Genomic DNA, 18,920 nt, shown 5'->3' with positions numbered 1-18,920 from the left:
GCGACATAAAAACCACGTCAATCTGATATTACTAGACGTCGTTTGTCCTACCTTTATCACACTAGAATTTCATAGAATTTCATTGTGTCTAGTAACGCAGGTGTAATCAAATCTAAAGCGGCAAGCGGAAGGAAAAGGCACATTACTTGAATTCCTAATCGGCCTGTGCCGGCTTTTAAACCACACTGACGCCACTGTAATCGCTCCTCTTGAGCGTTTATCAATCGAAGACATCACATTAAAATAAATCGCCCGATGCTAATAATAAGCCATAATACGTTTCTTGCATTAACAATAGACTTTACGCCATTCCAAGTGCGGTTTTGTTATCAGTCGCTTTAAGTGAAAAGACGTTTAATAAAACCGCGAATTGTTTCCGAATTTGAGGTCAAAATTTCAGTAGAATTTCCATTTCTTCAAAGTATTTCTTGATGGTGATGAAATGTTCAGAGGTCATCACTGTTCAGAACGATGAACATTTCATTGATAGTGCTTATTGTGTCCCTTATTAGTTTTGTGCGTCCTTACAACATAGACGTGAATCATGCCATCATAGTGCAACCCTACACATTACAAAGCCCCGACGACTATTTTGGATATTCTGTAGTGCTCTACAGAGATTCAAAAAATTACTCTACAAGATGGTAAGTTCCTTGCAGGCTACTAGATTGACACAGAGGGTGTCTCAATTTAAATGATACTACGGGTTATTAATATTTTATATTCAGCCATTCCTGCGGTTAGAGCGATACAGTTTTTACACTCTTGTGTTTGATTTTTATTAAATGAAAATTGATACTGACGAGAAAGTCGTCGCGATTGTGGTTTCGTAGATACAGGGTATTTTAAAAATTGCCACCTATGTAGAATAGTAAGGTATTTGTGGGCTATTAGTTTAATGTTCTAGCAACTTTACCTGGAAGATATTTTCCATGGAGATCACGCAAACTGGTCAGTATTTTGCGCGTTTTAGGATTCAACAACTCTCTAACAATGTAGATTTTCCCTGTGTATTATTTTTTAATTTATTAATTTAATTATACATTTTTCAAAATTACACACATTCGCAACAATTTTTAACATTTTCTTGATGAATGATGAATTTCTTGATATTATGGTGAACGAAATTTTATGGTCACTCAAAATTCTCTTTTAATTTTGATCATTGAGAAGTAGATCTAGAGGTAACCAGGCCTTCGGGCAAAATACCAACCTGCCCCCTGCCATATATCTGCCGGTAACGCTTTATTTCAAAATTTTCATGGATATTATCTTCTTGGATGTATACTTTGACATGTTGATTTTAAAGCTTATACGTTTTAATTTGGGACCAAGCAGGCTCAAGATCGGAGCTCCTAAGCAAAAAAATTCAGGCGTGGTGCACCATTGCCCTTTCATGAAACCTTGTGAAGTGGATGAAGCATTTAACTACTCTTGTAAGTATAATTTCAATTCACACAAAAAGTTGGTATTTTCTTGCGTTTAGCTAGGAATCTAGATAACGCCTGGGTTGGCGGGGTCATGGATGTGAGCATGCAATACAAAACTTTATGGGTAAAAGTTGATGCTTCCTAAATTCAAAGATGAACCCTAGAAAATCTTTTAGGTTTCTGCTAGTCGTTGGCAGGATTCGCACCAAAATACTCCTGTGATACCTGGAGGATCTTTCTTTCGGAATTTGAGTACAGAGAGGGTCGAAAAGATTTACTGTCCACTCAAAAGTTTGTCGTTGTTACATACTTTTGAGCCTATTTAATGTTTTGTCAATTGTAGAACCCCAGTATGAACAGATGATGCCCTATTATGCCAGAAGCATGGCCGGATTTGCCGTACATTTCCCAGAGGTAAGAAAATCGAACAAAACTTGTTGTAGACGTAGAACTACAGCACTTCCTCCTTTTTTTCTCCACCATTTTTCCATTTTCTTCTTATTAAAGCTAACGGAACTGATCTTTTTTTTTCACGAAGAAAATCTTAAAAAGACAACCAGTCTGATGCTATGGCGGCTGGGTAGTGTGAGATTCACCGCAGCGCCTAAAAACCTCGGGATTGTTATTTCCTGCTTACCACGACCTGGGACTGTCCCTGGGGGCTAAAAGCGTAGGAATAGGGGAGGCGTACTTCGGTGTTCTATTTATATCTCTTTTAAATTTGCTCTGTTGGAAGGTTTAAGTTTCTAAGCGTTCTCGTCTTTCTTTTTCTTTGACTGTGACACAAATGACGTCGCTGAACCGGTCCCCCATAGCCTTTTTGCAGTTGACCCAGTTTGACTAGACTTTTTAGGCACCTGTTGCAAAAAATACATGTCCATCCGAACTGGACAAATCAATTGGTCTGCCTTTGTAGCAAAGTCAACCGAATCGTGGAATCCTGACGGAGTTTCGTCCCAATCCAGGTATTTTGGGTTAAAACGCACATTCTGACTCTTTCATTTTTTGCAGAACAAAAACGAAGTCTTCGTGGGGGCACCCGCGGTATACAACTTCTTAGGCACAGTATTTCGTATAGAAAACCTCGATAAACCTGTTGAAAACTGGAGGTACCAAATTGTGAGTCCTAATGGGCAATTTAACGAGTATTCAGGTTCGTTCACATCAACCACCCTAATCAAAATGCTGTAAATCATGCTTCTTGCAGGATATGCAGTGACCTCAGGCCGTTTCTACAGGAGGTCCGACTTAAGCTATGTTTCGGGCCTCCCCAAGGGCTATGAGAACAGCATGAATGATGGCAAATCTACAAGGGTTCCTACAGGAGCTGTAAAAATTTGATAACAGCACCAACAAAGGAAAACTAAGAATCTTCTTGCAGGTCTTCGTATTTTCCTTTACATCTCAATATATCAACGAAAAGAAGTATGAAAACCAGGTAAAAATTAGAGCAAAAGAAATCATCTATGGGGACCAATTTGGGGAGTATTTCGGCTCCGCCCTAACATCCGGAGACTTGGACAGGGACGGACTTGACGACCTCGTGGTGGGAGCCCCGTTTCACTGCAACGATGAACGCGGCTACAACCACGGGAGTGTTTACGTCTTCTTTGGAAACCACGTATGTGTTTCCCTTGTAATTAATTTCTTGATCTTTATCTGAGAGCTTTATTAGAAATCACTAGATAATTTTCGAAAAATTCGGTTGGATGGGGTTAAATCGGGAGGGCTCTTCGGGGCTTCAATCATGGTTTTAGGGGACCTGGATATGAACGGTTTTAAAGGTGCTTTTTGGCTTTTGTAGAAACGTTTATTGCTGACTCGGAATTATTGTAGAGCTAGCGATTTCAGCCCCCAATGAAGAGGGCTCCGGCGCAGTTTACATCTACAGCTTCGATCTTATGGCGAAAGCTTTAAGGCTGTCGCAGAGAATATCGGGCAAAGACATTTCTGGAAATCTAAGAGGTTTCGGTAGCAGTTTCTCTAGGGGAGTTGATATTGACTCTAACGGTTTCCTTGGTTGGTCCATTTCAGTTTCCTTTAAGGGTCACTAGCAATTTAGCTGCTTTTTTAGATTTCGCCGTGGGCGCCCCTTTATCAGGCCACGCAGTGCTGCTTCGGGCAATCCCTACAGTCACAGTTTACACAGACATTCGAGTCAACAATAGCTTCAGCAAGTCACAGAACACGTTCAGCTTTATTTGCTGCTACTACTTCGTCACCGGGTCTCCCCTGAGCAACCTCAGTGGGTACTTCTCATTCTCGATCCACTTCTGCGGCTCAAATTCTTCAATTATTTTCAGCAATAATACGAAACGTAACAGTAGATCGGGAATTTTACCGGTTCTACATCCGAAATCACGTGCGCCGTCAGTATTTCGAAGAGAAACTCCTGCAAATCAAGCCTGAGCTACAATTCTGTGAAGATGTCCAGCTGGTCAAGCAGAAAGGGACTGTGAACTACAACGATTCGATTACGATCGAGTTGACTTATAAGTTGCCACGAAATCCTCGGCAGGACGTGAAAGATGTGGTGATGATAAGAAAAGAGGCGTCTAATGACACTTTTTGCAGTGATTGTCCGATTTTGAGCAGAAAATCTGTAATCAGGCAGCATCGTTTGGTTATTTGGGATCATAATTGCGAGCACTACGGCAGGAAGGAGCCCTGCAAAGCTCGGCTGGAGGTTGGGGCCAGATTTAGCAATATGGGGTAAGTATGTGTCCATTAGAAAGGATGCTTTTCTCTTCTAATTTTCCTTAAAATTCGCCAAGATAAGCCATTAGATGAAGATTTTCACGCAAGATTCTTCGCATAGTCATCTAAGACACAACGAGATGTTCGCGAAGTTGAGAGATTTGGATTATCCGTTACGCTACGGCAGCTTTTACTACGGCTAAATGCAGTTTTTACTACGGCTAAACGCAGCTTATACTATAACTAAATAGAGTTTATGTTACGACTAAACACAGTTAATGCTACGGCTAAACGCAGCTAATGCTTTGGTTTAACACAGCGTATGCTGCGACTTTTCGCAGTTTATGCTGCGGCTTACCGTGGCAATATTGATCTGCCCTCCGTGACATTCGAATGCTGACTTATCTGCAATTGAGCCACAATATTCAAATTTCCTAAGTAACCAATAAAGAGTTCTTTTTGATGGTCGATCTTGCTGACAACAATTTGTAGAAAATTTCTGGCTAACAGAACAACTATTTTAATAATGGATACGCATTGTTTCTGTCCGCTATTGAGTCGCATGTCTGTCCACATTGAACCGACTCAGTGTGTTACTCAGCTTACTTAAGTTCGGACACCAAGTCGACCATTTAGAACTTAGTGAAAATATACATTTGTTACTCTAAAAGTGTCGGTTTGGGCTCGCTGATTCATATATTTTTTTCAGAAAAAAGAACGTCTTTGTTCTAGGCTCTAAGGAGCCTTTGAACATGGACATCGAAGTCAGCAACAAGGGGGACCCGGCTTATTCCCCCATTTTACATATCTACATGCCGAACGGGACAATTTTGGAATCCGTTCCTGCGGCCTGTTTAATTATAGACATGAATGTTATAAAATGTGATGCCGGGGAAGTACTTGAGGACCAAGTAAGCTTTTCACAATCGTTGTCTCCAAAGGCTCTAATGGGTCTCAAGAACCATTTATTACAGGTGAGTTACCAGTTGCGGTTTAATCTGAACCCTGAAGAGGCCTTGACAAATTTGTCCTTTTTCTTGAACTCTACTACCATTACTGAGAACATCAGCGACAAAAGTAATATTAACCTGACCTTGATGCTGGTCAAAGAAGCGGATTTTTACATCAGCGGGTATAACGATGAAGTAGAAACCCTTAGGTAAATACAGTAAAACTGCCCTTTAATAGATATTCCAAAGAGTCCAGTTATCTCCTCAACGAACAGTCTCCTTTAACTCAAATACAAAACATTTTTAAGGTAAAAAATCATTAAAATCAAACATGAAACTTTGAAACTGCATGTTTTAGATAGAAAAATTCGGCCCCAGCCCTATTCAACCCTTAAGGTTGGAAATCATCGTCCCTTACAAACTGCGGAGCCTCAAAGACGGCTCTTTCGCGCAATTCGCAAAAATCCTTCCTTATAACAAAAGCGATAATTCTCTAGTGAGCTGCAGCGATCACATCACAACATACAAGGGTAAAATCCTTCATGCACCGCTTAAGACACAGTCAAAAGCTTATAGCATCAGCTGCGCGATGGAAAACATTGCTTGCGCCCTTTTGGACTGCGCGGTAGGTCCTCTCGAAGGAGCACAAAACAACGCTGAAGTCCCTGTAAACGTGGAAGTGAGCTTCGATATGATTAGGAAAGCCCTAGGGAAAGGTTGAATTGAATTGAAGGTATTATATAAAAATGGAAAGTTTTGGTTTGTTTTATAGATTGGTTAGCGAGTTTTGAGCAGATACTCTATATGAGCAGCGGTGCAGTTTCCTTGAAGAGCTTCGAGCAAACCGGCAATAGGTGAGACTTTTGAGTATTAAGATTTTGAGAATTGCTGAAGATTTTCTTAGGTCCGATGTGGCTGAGCTCTCAAACGTAGTGTTACTCTATAAGGAAGTTGAAATTTCTTTGTGGATTCTCATTGGATCCGCTGTGGTTGGTTTCCTAATTTTAGTATGCGTTGCTGTAGCATTGAGCAAGGTACGTATGGAATCATAAACCTACAAGAATCGTTTCCGCATCTCTATTTTCTGACCAGGCGGGCTTCTTTGAAAGAAAGGAGCACCAAATGCTACTCCAATTAAAAGAAGAGGTAAATTGAAACTTTCCTAGCTTTGTTTGTTACAAGTTATTATGGAATTTTAGGCGCTAAAAGAGGAGAAACTGATTGAGGAAATGATCGAAAAAGAACTGCAATCTGGAGAGCCGTTCCAAGGGGATCCGGCCTTCCGGTATATTAATCCCGAAGATTTACAGACGTATTGGAAGCATTTAGAAGAAAAAGCTGCAGGTAATCCGCTTTTGGAGGCTCAAAATGCAGAATCTTCAGTGAAAAACGTCAGTTAAAAGAAATTGAATTTTTTAAGAAAATTCATAACATATTCTTCACTTAGAGAAAGAAAAATATAATTCATACATCGTAAGTTATTAGACAGCTTCTGCCGTTTTACGATGCATTTTTTTACTGTCTTCCTCTTCTGATTTACAATCTATAATTTTCATATTTAAGTTTTCACATTAATTATACGCGTTTTTCTTGGGTCCTGAGCTAGGATGAACCTTATAAAGAGTAACGCTCTTGGTAAAGAGCGAATATCATTCTTAGTTTTACCCGAGAATAGTGTATGATTACACCGCGATAACAATCCTTACTGGTGTGTGAGGTGTTATTTCTAAAAATAAAAAAAAGTATGAACAATTCATCTCAAATTTATAGATAATATTTAATTATAACCATTGTCCATTAAGTCTAACAACGTCTCTTAAATATTAATATATTAAACAATTAAAATATAAATTTCGTTTGAAAAAATAAAGATATTTCTTAAAAAAAAAAAACAACGTCTCTGTTAAGAAAAAGTAAGGTATGTGTACATGTACTATAATGCGTCATTTTTACCCTCAAAGTATCTCTCTTTCCAAAACCGAAAGATCTTCCAACACTTCATTGAAAGATTTTAGGTACTTTAAAATCTCTCTAAAGGGAGCCTGTGGATCCTCTATTTGCCTCAGTAGTTCCTCAACCTCAACTAATATCTCAACTTCTAAGTTACAGGTATCTTCTTTAAACCGAGACTTTTCTATTTCTACGATTCTTTGGATTTCAGGAACGGTTTCAAGATCGTCAATGATGGCTTTTGTTTGTTTTTCATCTAGAGGTACTTTCTCACTATTATTGGCAGTTTCAGAGCTTTGCTTTCTTAATTCTAACAAAAGGAATTCGTCTTCTACAGTTGCATCATTTACTTCTGAAGAAATAGATTTATCACAAGACTCTTCTTTATTTACAATTTTTAGCATTTCAGGGACGGTTTCGGGATCGTCAATAATGACTTCTGGATTTCTCTCGTTTAGAGATGTTTCCTCATTATTATCAGCAGTTTCGACGCTTTTGTCCTGTGATTCTATTACAAAGAATCCATTTTCTACAGTTGAATCATTTCCTTCTGAAGAAACAAATTTATCATCAGATATTTCAGAGCTTGAATGAATGTTTGTTTTTTGATGCTTCTTAACAATATCTTCAACATCTCTGTTAATTTTTTTGAGATGATGTAAAGACACTTCATAAGGCACTTTTTTTGAGAAATAGAGTGTTTGCACAAGTTTTTCAATTTCATTGAATATTTGGGTTCTCAAAAAAAGTTCCGGAGGTTTGACTTTCGCAGTTTCTTCTAAATTTAAGTCATTTTGAACTACGTTGCCTTGTGTTAAATTAGCCACGAAGCCTTCAAGTTTCAGATTATCAAAATTGGGGTTAGTTTCGGCGACCCTCCTAAAGAAAATTATTATGTAAAGTTAAATTAATATACTTTGCTAGTACTACTTTAAGTGTGATCTTCCTTCATAATGGTTTGCAGCATCACTGGTGCCATCCAAGTTAAGACTGCAAACCTGGCAATAATACCATTTATTTTTAGAGCGTGAGCATAAATCCTAAACAATTAAATAAAAAAAAGATTCCTTCTAGGAATAATGATTTTACCTCTACAGGCTGCTGAGCATACCAGGAGTTAAAATTCTTTACATGACCTTTCCCCTCAAAATGCGATTTTACAACCTGAGAGGTTTGCATTATGGCATTGCACAAATTGCACTTAATGGCGTTTTTCTCTTGGAAATAATAACAAAATTGTTTATTAATACCTATAGAGAAAATCTGAAACTGTGATTTTTTTTTGCAATATTTTTAAATTACCCATTTTGATCAATTGAGTTCTTATGACTGATAAATCAGCATGAGGAAAATTTTTCACATGTTCATTCTTCTTGGATCTAACAATGGACATTTTGCATAAGTAACATTTAAAATTTTCACTGGATGGAACAGAAGAAACATTTTCTGGTCTACAATTATTAAAATATTAGATATTTTAATTTTGAGATATTTACCTGTAATTCCTGTAAAAATAAAATCTATAAACTCTTTATTCTTACCTCTTATGCTCAGCCCTAGTATAATACTTATTGTCAGCATTGATGCTGTTCAATCCACAATTGGAATTTTTAAGATCCAACTGACTCACTGCTGGCTTGAGTGAATTCTAAAGAATATTCCAACTGCATAAAAAATACAAACCCACTTTTTTGATAAAATTACCTGAGCATGACACCAAGTATTGAAATTTTTCAAGTGATTCTTTCCATTGAAGTGCATTTGGCAGTCTTGATCACTAAACATATCAATCTTGCACAGAGTACAATGAATACTCTTCTTGATGTTGTTTAAGCTATAAAATGGCTTATCTATTCCTAAGAAAATGTGTAAAATTGAGGATGTTTGAGATGTTAAAACAATCTACCTTTGTTTAACAAATTTGTTTTCAATGCAATTAAATTGCAATGGGGAAATTCTTTTACATGTTTGGAAAGTTCCATCTTTGTCATTTGGAGGTTACATAAATCACAATCAAAAATTTCAAAAGGCCCATCGGAAGCATTGATTGGTCTTAAAAATGCAATACAATGTTTTTATGTAAAAAATCGTTACATGAATCCTTTACTTTTGAAATACTGGTGGAATTTCGAAATCACTCATCGTAGCTCTTGGATCTAAAGGTTCCTGAATGCTGGAACTTGAAGTTGATTGTGTTAATTCTTTTTGAAGCAACCGCAAGTTGTTCATATGTCTTCGTGATGCATAATGGGATTCAGCTTGCGCAGGGCCAGGTAATTTTGCATTGCATATATCACAAACAGGACATAGTTGGCCTGATTGCAATATGGTAGAATTCATTGTTCAAACAGCTGTGATCGTCAAGTAGGTGAAACTCAATATGTTTTTGTACGGATTGATATTACTCTAGAAATGAATTATCTTAGTGTAATGTTACCAATTGGTCTTTTAAAACTTACCCAAGTATACGGTTAATTGGGCACGTAGAAGCTAATTTATTTAACAGATGTATTACCTGAATAAGATTTAAAATACTGATAATAAACGTAATCAGTCTTAAAAACTACCTAAAACATAACCTATGATCTATTACAGCCTAAGTTAGACCCGGACACTTACTTTTAGGCAACTTGAAAACTCCACGTATGAAAATGGCTGCCAGCTGACTGACTGACATTTGACGAACGGATGCGTTACTTTTACATGAAACTAAAATAAGTGAACTAAACTGTGTTCTCAGGGCTTCTAAAATAATCTGAATTTAATATCAATAAGTTTCAAACCTTTTGAGCACCTTTATTTAAAAATATCAGAATGACGTTATTAGATAACTGAAACATCGCGGAGGGTGTAATAAAGTGCAAAATCAATTTGTATTCCTGTGCGTAAACAAATTTAGCAATCACCATTGAAATCTTACTCTCTTTCTCTTTCCCTCTGGATCGAACTCTCTCGGCGAAACAAACACATAGGTTCTGTTTTCCGTTCTGAAACCTAAACACGAAACACACCACAAACTGTTCATATTTCAATAAATTTCGTCAAAATTTTATGAACAAATAATGCTACTGTTTTTGTTGAAACCAAAAACATAATAAAATCCTAACTTGATAACATTTCCACGTGTGTGAATTCACTTTCTCTTCATAGACAAGAGAATTTGATATTCAAAGATTTTAGGCAACCCAACATACATTCATGTAGGAGGAACTTTCACACTTTCCTATGAAAACAAGAGTTCAAATTATTGTCTCTTTAACTCTTGGCCATAGAATGTTTAGCGAGGACAAAAGGTCAGAAAATGAAAACAACAAAAATTGATAAAACGCTCTTTGATTGCACATGATATGTTTAACTCAAAGTATTACTGGTTGCATCTGCGTTTCTGCGCTCTCAGTAAAATTCACAGATTTTACCGCCAGTCGCTATCTGCGTTTCCGTCAACGAAGTTGCATTAAACGTAGTGATTCATGCAGCTATTTTTTTAGAGAATCAACGAAGAATATGAAAATTACTTTATGAAGGTTAAACACATTTTATCTATACTATCTAACGTTAACATTTAGTACGATTTTTTGCAGAATTTCTAGTAGTTTTGCGAACACATTTAGGTATTCCTGCCTTGTTTGCTTTCTCATGTTTTAAGTTGATGTTAATATAAATTGCGGCAATAACTAAATTCGTTCATGGGAAGTAGGCTTAGAATTAAAAGCGCGCGCGGTGCTGGTATGACCGGCGAAATTCAGATTGATGACGCAAACTTTCCCTCCCCGTGAATCAGCATAGGTCACAAGAATGGAGAAAAAAAGAAAAGAAATAAAAGAAGCTTAATCGCACACCCGAGGTCGGCACCCAGACGGAGGAGAATGCGTGCCGGGCGACGTTGCCAAACACCGTGCCCCTTAGTCCTGAACTAAGACCGTCGTCGCATATAGCAGATCATTTTGGAAATGTCAAACATCTAATGCTCTGCTTTGATTGGCTTAAAATGGACTTTAACTTCGTGTTTCATTTCACTTGAGGTATTTTCCGCTGTAATTAATGGTGGCCTAAAACGATTTTCATAGTGTTGAAGATCTATAAAGTCCGACAAAATGGTCGCTTAAAGCCATTTGCGTCAATCTAACATTTAACAAAATGTTATAAGAAAATCGAATATCAGAGAAAGAAGTCGGCCATTTTGCCCGAGTTTGCACAGTGCAACTCTCAGATCTAAGCCAAAAAATCAACGTGACAACAGCGTAATCTACAAACTTTTATTCATCATATCAGGTCTACGTCTACACTGCGAGTCTCCTGCCTCTTGCGACCGGCCAGACGGCAACACTCTTTTGTTTTTTGTGCACGCGCGTTCTCCTGATTTTATTTCGTTCGAGCCGGCGCGCGCGACGTTCATTTGTTCCCATCACGGCTGCTCGATCATCATCATCATCATGTCTCAAGAAACCGAAACGGTCAATGGAGCTCCTGAGACGCCGCAGCCCGAAGAGGCTCAGAAACGGGGTTCAGAAGAGCATCAGGTGAGCTCATCCAGCGACCAACCAATCGTGCAGGAAGATGCATGCATCTTAAAGTCGCCAAAAAGCCCCGTAAGTGAGGCCACTGAGAGCTTTCTTGAGAACGAGAAAGCAGCATATGAATCTGAGCAAGCTCCTGAAGTTGTCTTGCAAACAGTCCCCGCCTCGGAGCCAGATTCAACTTTCAAAGTCAACAATCAACCTGATGAAAATGAACAAACATCAGAAGTAGCTCCACCGCAAGTGGTGGAAGTTTCCCTGTATTCTGAATCAATGGAGGTTGACTCTTCTGAGCCGGCGAAGGAACTGAGCAATGGCCATGCCGTTGAGCAAGAGAAGCCTGTCAGAAACGGCAATAGCCACATCGAAGCTGAACTGGAACCGCCTCAGAATAATGTGAATAAGGCGCTGAACGGCACGATTGCTAGTGAGCTGGTAGCTGAGGACTATAAGCTGCCCGATGTGGTGGAAGTAAAGAAGAATTTCGAAATTTCTGAACCTCTGGCTCAGAACGCCGTCAGCGCTCCGCCTAGGAAGGTAAGTCGATGATTGCTTAGTCATTGAAAAGTTCTGCGAATTATTATTGTGGTTGAATCATGTCCCATCCAATCGATATATGTAGATGCACACTACACAGGGTGCCCGAATTTGGGCGAGTTTCATTGGAAAAATACGAATCATAAACCGGATATTTTAAGTATATGAAAATTGAATTATAAAGTCTTAAATACGGTTATTAGCATAGGAATTTCTATAGGTATATTAACATTATTGAATAATGAAGCCAAAAAATCACATAATGTACAGGGTATCCTGTATGAAAAAGTGGAATTTAAGTGTCCCAAAAATCATGGAAAACGCGAGTGACTAATCCTAGGACATGTCTGCTTTTCATTTCATCAAATCGAGAATTTTTCAGCTAATTGGCCACATAAAAAACTACTCCCTGTTAGAAACTCATTGGCGTACTTCACATGAGCGTTGGAGGTCTTAAAAATGTCCCAAAAGTCCTTCTTGATTTTTCGTAAATGTCGGTATTTAGCGGACGAGACATCACTGATCCTTTTCATCTAATCATGTCGAGTGATTTTTTACTAATTATCGACTTATGTAGAATTATATTGAAAGCTTATTGGCGTACTAAAAATTGCTTACAAATCTACGTATCTCTGACTGTAAAAACGTAGAACTAATTTCAGACACATCAAATAAATGTGGCTATGTGCAACCTCCGATACGATGATTTCAGAGTCACGGCCATCATTTTTTTTTATTGCTGCAACCTTGTTGGTACTATTTTGGTACCACATTTCATTTCATCCTTTAAAACTACACCTGATTTGAATACATTTATGTATTTTGCCCCCATATTGACCTTGGCTCGAATCGTTGAAACATGCCTAGTGCAAGAAACCCACATACTGCGGCCTCCGGAACGGCCAGATATGAGGCTGCCGGAGAAAACTGAGAAGACAGCTTTTACTCCTCTTCGTTTGAAAAAAAAGGTCTAATTATGCCGAGAGATGCACAACCATATCAGGTGCGTGCTCGGAATAAAAAGAAAGTTATTTACGAGATATCTACATTTCCAATGGTAATTCCTTATTGATACATTATTTTGTATTTCACGGAATCTCAGCAGATAAACAAATCGGCGTTTTGCAGCCCATATAAGGAAATTTATGTATTGTACATATCTCTGGGGTTAATTCGGGCTTTATCGGTTAATAGGTGGTTTCCTGTGTTCCGGTAATCGTTTCCGCTGATGTATAAAACGTTGAGGAATCTAGTTATTTTTGGCGGTAATAATTGTTGTTATTAGTTGTAAAGATTTGGAGAAATAAACGTGCCTGTTCCGATTGAGGAATATCCATCCTTTATCATCTATTTTGATAATCTTCTATTAATCTACTTTTATTACTATAGTATGTGTTTTTGAGAGAAAAACACCTGTTAGTGCCAAAAACCGAATTTTTCCTTTCAGTTCGTTAATCATGCAAATTCCTCATTACCCTGCTCTACAAGTGCCTGGCGGGATTTCATCAGCTTCTATCGAAATTAAGACCTTAATAACTCGTCCAAAATCACATAATTAACCAGATTTAACGATTTAAAAAAAGTAAAACGTCATAAATTATTCATGAGTCTTCTGCTGATGGTAATTAAAACGAGAAAGCATTTTTTTGTCAAAGTTAAATATCGCGTGATTGCTGTTTTCGAGACAATAATGCGCTAATGCGGCTTTGAGCTATTTGCGAATGAGCACCGTAACATATTAACAACCTAGATAACAGATCACGTATCGGGTAATTCAAATTAAATGCCTGGTTAATCCTATTATTCACATAATTAGCGAAATAAATATTAATTCTGAAATGTTAATCTGCAGCCCATAGATGCATTACATAATTTTGTAAGTTGACTGCCCATGCCGCCATATTGGATTATCCAGGGATTGACAACTTTCATACTACAGATTGCAATTGGATTTATTAATTGGCAGCTGTGATGTAATTGAGATGCGCGTTTGTCCCGGCCATTTTGTGGTGAGAAAATAATTTTTCTAATTTTAATGCTTTATACTCTCAAGTTTAACGGACCTTGTGGAGGGCCTTGTGTTATGGTTCTGGCTAAAAATACCCGCCTCCATCAGCCTCTTAGGAATTCCAGCTGGAAGTTAATTATAATACGCGTTTATTCCCATTTATGAGTCACTTGGAAAAGGTCCAGAAAAGGCGATTTTGTATGCTTTTATTGTTAAGTTTGGTATGTGTCTTATCAGCGTCATACCGTTAATGTTAAATTATTTACAATGGGGATTTCATGCAGCAAACCTCGTCCTCTGACGTTGTCGACAGAGATTAAGATAAATTTATTTTTAGTTCTGGGCAAACACACTTTGTAAGGCCATAAAAGCGAAATTGTCCCGTATCATCTTGTCAGAAAAATCCTATGTATGCATGAAAAACATCTACCAGTTTTCGAGAGATGACTTGAAAATTTTGGGAAACTTATATTCGCTTGGTTCGAGATGCTAAAACTCTACTTTTTCGCACGGGGTACCCTCCATATTCCTGAATATAACACTATGCCTACACCATTCATTCAACATTCCAAAGAGAAACAGTTCCAACGGCGTTGGAGGTCAAGAGTTTTGCGAAACAGCTTAATTTCTCAAGGACCCATCATTAGACGATGTTTTAACGGCGAATTCATATCTCTCTAATGCGATTTTAAACCGTCATCTTTGATATATGGGAAAGACAAATAGAAACTGCTATTTGCTACCGTTTAATTGAAAGCCTTATATTTTCAATGGCGTGCTAATGGGGCCCAATTTGCAGGTTTAGATACTGCATGCAATGGCGATTTGTGCTGCGAAACTGGGTGTTTGATTTAGTTCTGAATTATGTTTTAAATCTTTTGAAAAGTGGGCTGAAATACACGTAAATGTGATGGGGCAGGAACACCAGGTGCTTCGAGCATGGCCATGCTAAGACGTTAAATTCTATTACCAAAATGACTAAATTGTTATGTGTCGTGCATCCCTCTTTTTCTTACACGTCAAGATCGTATAGCTCTCTCTCCTTCTTGGGAGAGAATCACAAGGATTCAGCCGGGAAAAATCTGCACGGCAAGATGCAATATATTTTAATACTTCACAATACAGTAAAGCGCACTTGCCGTCTAGGTTCATTTAACCTGAATCTACTGCTAATTTAACAACTTAGACAGATAACCACGGGAAAATCCAAACTGGCCCATGCTATGAGGATATTAAAGTGCTCACAAAAACTTAATTTATTAGCTGATTACACGCTAATTAAGAATTTTTTTAAAAGCTTTTGTTCATCTTCTCACATTAAGGTTACATAAGACTATCTCTCTCTCTCTTACTATCTTTCTCTCTCTTTCTTTCCCTCCCTTGTTCCCACCCTTTTTTCCACGCTCCGCCCTTGTGAGAGTGTGTGGTAAAACAGTGCTTCAGCAGGAGAGCATTTTGGTCGGCAACCCGCAATATACAACCATTGCCACTCATTAATAAAGAACAAGCCAAATCTGCAACCAGTGTTGCATACCCGTACCCAATTATTTAAAATTTAAAACAATTCCCCTTGTTAACGCTTTTTTGTGCCGTGTTCTTGTTTTATTCATAATCTGCTCTATCTGAAATATGCGGATAAAGTTCCAGGTTTTGACGCTAATCTACATTAAATCCAATGAACTAGCCATAGGCCTCCCTGCTTGTTGGATGAATATTTTAGGCATTTCAGGTTTAAGACTGTTGTAATATCAACAATAAATCTCATCCTTCTTGTTACAAAATAAAATTCAAAATTTTATCATTTTCTTCAGAACATCCCCTCTTCCGCCCACATGATTTTCTTTCTTTGTTACTCATTGTGACATTACGCAAATCTATCCTTTTCTAGAGCATTTGCATCGATTAAGTAGTAAGTGAAAAAAAATTAGAGTATTTCTCGTGTATTTAAGAATTTCTAACTGGGTTTATATAATTATTAAACTTGTATGTTCAGCATTAAAATAAAAGTTCAATATTGAATAGAATGATTGTATGTTTTTATGGTAATTTTAAGAATTTTTTGGGACAACTCAGGAGCCGCAGTACTTTATTTGGACAGGTTGGACCCAACCCGAAATGTGAAATTTCAAAACTTAAATTAATTGTTGAGCAGCTTCAAGTAATCTTCACAGGACTTTTTTCTTTGTCGCAGACATTGAATCTGCGTAAACGTTGTCCCCCTTCAATGTTACTAAAAATATTTGTGGCAACCCACAATACATCTTCATGTACTTTTCTTATGCCAGGTACATTTGATATGTACCCATAATCAAAATATACCTGATTTTATGGGATTTTCCAAAGGTCGATTTTCAGGCAGATTTAGCCATAAAAACTATACTGTTTAGGTCTCGTTGCGAGATAACAGAACACCGGACTCAGGGCATAGCGTTGGTCAATTTCCAGGTTTAGTTACCAGAAGTTTGAAAAACCTGGCTTTAACTGTTTATTCATCTGGCATTTATCACCCTATTTTTAGCCCATCGAGGCCGTCGCCATCAATGTTACTGTCTCCTATCTGACACGCCATTATTCTTCTCGCCCTTATCGCCATCACCGCCATGTTTGCAACCTACTTAACATATATCTCGGAACAAAAACATATTATACTACAAGACTGCAAGATAATGATTTTCTTTTTTTAGGGGGCCCTTTCCACCAACTTGGACGAGCGGAGCGTCAAGCAGGCCTACCAAGACGTCCGACACGACGGATCTGAGACCCAGTGGTATGCACAATCAGCACTTTCCCACATTATTACACCATTAATTACCACATGTGTTAATTAATAATAAACAAATGACTTTCTGTTGATAGCTCATTAGGCCCGCATATTTCTAATTTCGATGATGTTATAATGTCATGAGTTGTTGATACATTTTTTTTAAATAATAGGGCAGTGTTTAAGTTCGAAGGACCAACGATTGTCACTTCGGCTATTGGGACAGACTTCGGGGAATTCCGGACGCAGTTCGGAGACGACGAACGGGCCTTCGGCTACATTCGGGTGCAAACGGGAGACGAGCTATCCAAGAGGGCCAAGTTCCTGCTGGTCACGTGGGTGGGACCTCAGGTCAGCGTGCTTAAAAGGGCCAAGATGTCCACCGACAAGGCCCTAATTAAGGACATTCTTTCTGTAAGTATATTCTTTTCGGTTCTGAGCATGCTTTAAACGTGTCGTACTGTTTATTTATTTGCTACGTATAATGCATTATTACAAGGCAAATAAAATGTGTTTACCAGGATTAACTGATAACGAATGAAATTGCAAAAGTCGCCATTAGAAGCATCCACAGTGTCGGGACTTTCAAGGCGTCTCATCCATATATTCTACTAAATTATGAATATAAAGCAAACAAATCCAGGGTGGCTGCTTACGCAATGAGACACCCTGTAGGTCCAATTCCGAGACTTGAAATCAATATGCAATTCTACACAAAGTCGTAGTGTCAAGGATGCATGTTTTATAACTTTACTCATACCCTTGGATCATAAAAACAATGCCTTATTATTTGATTGCACAAGAAATGTAACATTTGTGTGATGACTCGTCAGGGCCTACATGCATATCGCGATAGGAAGGAAGTCGGTTTGGAGCTGCATTTAAAAGCTTTTTGAGACGTACTTAATATTAGCTTCGTTCCGCAGTGTAGCCGTCCAAAGATTAGCGCACATGTCCGGTGTTCCCGACGCTTCTCTGCTGGAGCAAAGCTATTGTGCGAGTCGAAAAAAATTGAAATTTTATTAAACTTGCTGCATTAACCATTTGCATAAACCCAGCGAGCATGTGCCCAAAACAAAACCAGCTCGACCAGCTCTGCCATCGTCCTGATGATCCGCGATGGCCGCCAGATGGTCTCCCCGCATTCCGCTCTTTTCAAACGGACAAAATTTCCTAAAAATCCCCACAGTCATCAGGTAGACGAGCCGCTCATCCACACACTTGTTTCTTTTTTCAGAACTTTGCAGTGGAACTCCAAACCGAGAACATCGGGGACATTAACTTGCCCAATTTCGAGGCGGTTTTGGACAGAGCTGCGGGGGCTCACTACGGCACTGGCATTCGTAGTTAGTGCAGTCATTTGTTTAACCAACTGCCATGTCAAGAAAACAAAGACAATTCATATTCGCAGCAAGTGTCGCCATCTAGGACTTGAACGTGTGAATTGTTTTTGCACTTAAATAATAAGACGGGACCAAAAATGTATAATGTAACATTCGTGCGCCACTGGCTCGTTTGTAATATTTAATATTAATTACGATATCGGCCCTATGATAAAAAAAATATGTAAATGAAACTATTAATACTGTTTTAGATTTGTATGTATATTGTTGCTATAAGAAGGTCGTGTAAATATGGATGTGATTTTATATAGTTATGTATCATCACTTTTCGCTGTGTTATGTACGTGTGACTTATTACTACTTTTTCGTTGAGTGTAGATTTTTCGTAGCTTTCATTCAATCAAACCCATGTTATTGATAAAAAGTAGTAAAAATACAGCGAAGGTTCAATTTTTTCAATGTTGTTTTAATTGTATTCAAACGCCAAAAACGGACGCGACCTGGGATAGGCAAAATGCAAAAAAAGCGAATAATTTTGAGATATATTTGAGATTACATTTTTTTGTTTCCATTTCGCAGTGGCGAGTACTAATCTCAGTACCCACAAACTCTTTAAATGCCATTCCTTGCAGTCCAACGATGCAACATGTGATGACTTTCAAACATGTCTCCTCTCCTTATGGAAAGAGTAATGTTTTAAGACAAAATTGTTACTTGGAGCTGCAAT

General features: G+C 38.1%; 3 protein-coding genes across 6 annotated transcripts; 2 read left to right on the top strand and 1 right to left on the bottom strand.

The window, feature by feature from the left end:
- Positions 1-7: 7 nt before the first annotated feature.
- On the top strand, positions 8-6,832 carry LOC136408302 (integrin alpha-PS4-like). The gene is made up of 20 exons (XM_066389200.1): positions 8-644; positions 1,339-1,436; positions 1,487-1,554; positions 1,607-1,721; positions 1,774-1,844; positions 2,442-2,583; positions 2,638-2,759; positions 2,812-3,051; positions 3,106-3,214; positions 3,267-3,449; positions 3,505-3,675; positions 3,734-4,142; positions 4,837-5,038; positions 5,102-5,259; positions 5,316-5,385; positions 5,436-5,793; positions 5,850-5,931; positions 5,982-6,111; positions 6,170-6,223; positions 6,277-6,832. The coding sequence occupies exons 1-20, from the start codon at positions 472-474 to the stop codon at positions 6,475-6,477; spliced, it is 3,156 nt and encodes a 1,051-aa protein (XP_066245297.1). The 5' UTR covers positions 8-471; the 3' UTR covers positions 6,478-6,832.
- Positions 6,833-6,844: 12 nt separating this feature from the next.
- On the bottom strand, positions 6,845-9,746 carry LOC136408303 (zinc finger protein 385B-like). Of its 4 annotated transcripts, none has more exons than XM_066389201.1 (10): positions 9,647-9,746; positions 9,487-9,594; positions 9,135-9,433; positions 8,934-9,079; positions 8,732-8,883; positions 8,569-8,675; positions 8,330-8,478; positions 8,117-8,277; positions 7,958-8,067; positions 6,845-7,906 (listed from the first exon to the last, which is right to left on the bottom strand). In XM_066389201.1, exons 3-10 carry the CDS (start codon positions 9,365-9,367, stop codon positions 7,033-7,035), a joined length of 1,932 nt encoding a protein of 643 aa, XP_066245298.1. In that variant the 5' UTR covers positions 9,368-9,433; positions 9,487-9,594; positions 9,647-9,746; the 3' UTR covers positions 6,845-7,032. The 4 variants fall into 4 exon arrangements, with proteins under 4 accessions (XP_066245298.1, XP_066245302.1, XP_066245300.1 ...); XM_066389205.1 differs by having other exon boundaries at positions 7,958-8,025; XM_066389203.1 differs by having other exon boundaries at positions 8,117-8,244.
- A 1,556-nt stretch (positions 9,747-11,302) lies between these two features.
- On the top strand, positions 11,303-18,648 carry LOC136408181 (uncharacterized). Its single transcript, XM_066389038.1, has 4 exons — positions 11,303-12,081; positions 16,774-16,856; positions 17,024-17,264; positions 18,088-18,648. Exons 1-4 carry the CDS (start codon positions 11,461-11,463, stop codon positions 18,199-18,201), a joined length of 1,059 nt encoding a protein of 352 aa, XP_066245135.1. The 5' UTR covers positions 11,303-11,460; the 3' UTR covers positions 18,202-18,648.
- The last annotated feature ends 272 nt before the right edge of the window (positions 18,649-18,920 follow it).

This window comes from Euwallacea similis, chromosome 4, assembly GCF_039881205.1.
Source record: "Euwallacea similis isolate ESF13 chromosome 4, ESF131.1, whole genome shotgun sequence".
Taxonomy (NCBI): Eukaryota; Metazoa; Arthropoda; class Insecta; order Coleoptera; family Curculionidae; genus Euwallacea; species Euwallacea similis.
Note: the sequence above shows the minus strand (reverse complement) of the source record. Positions and strands in the feature narration are given on the sequence as shown.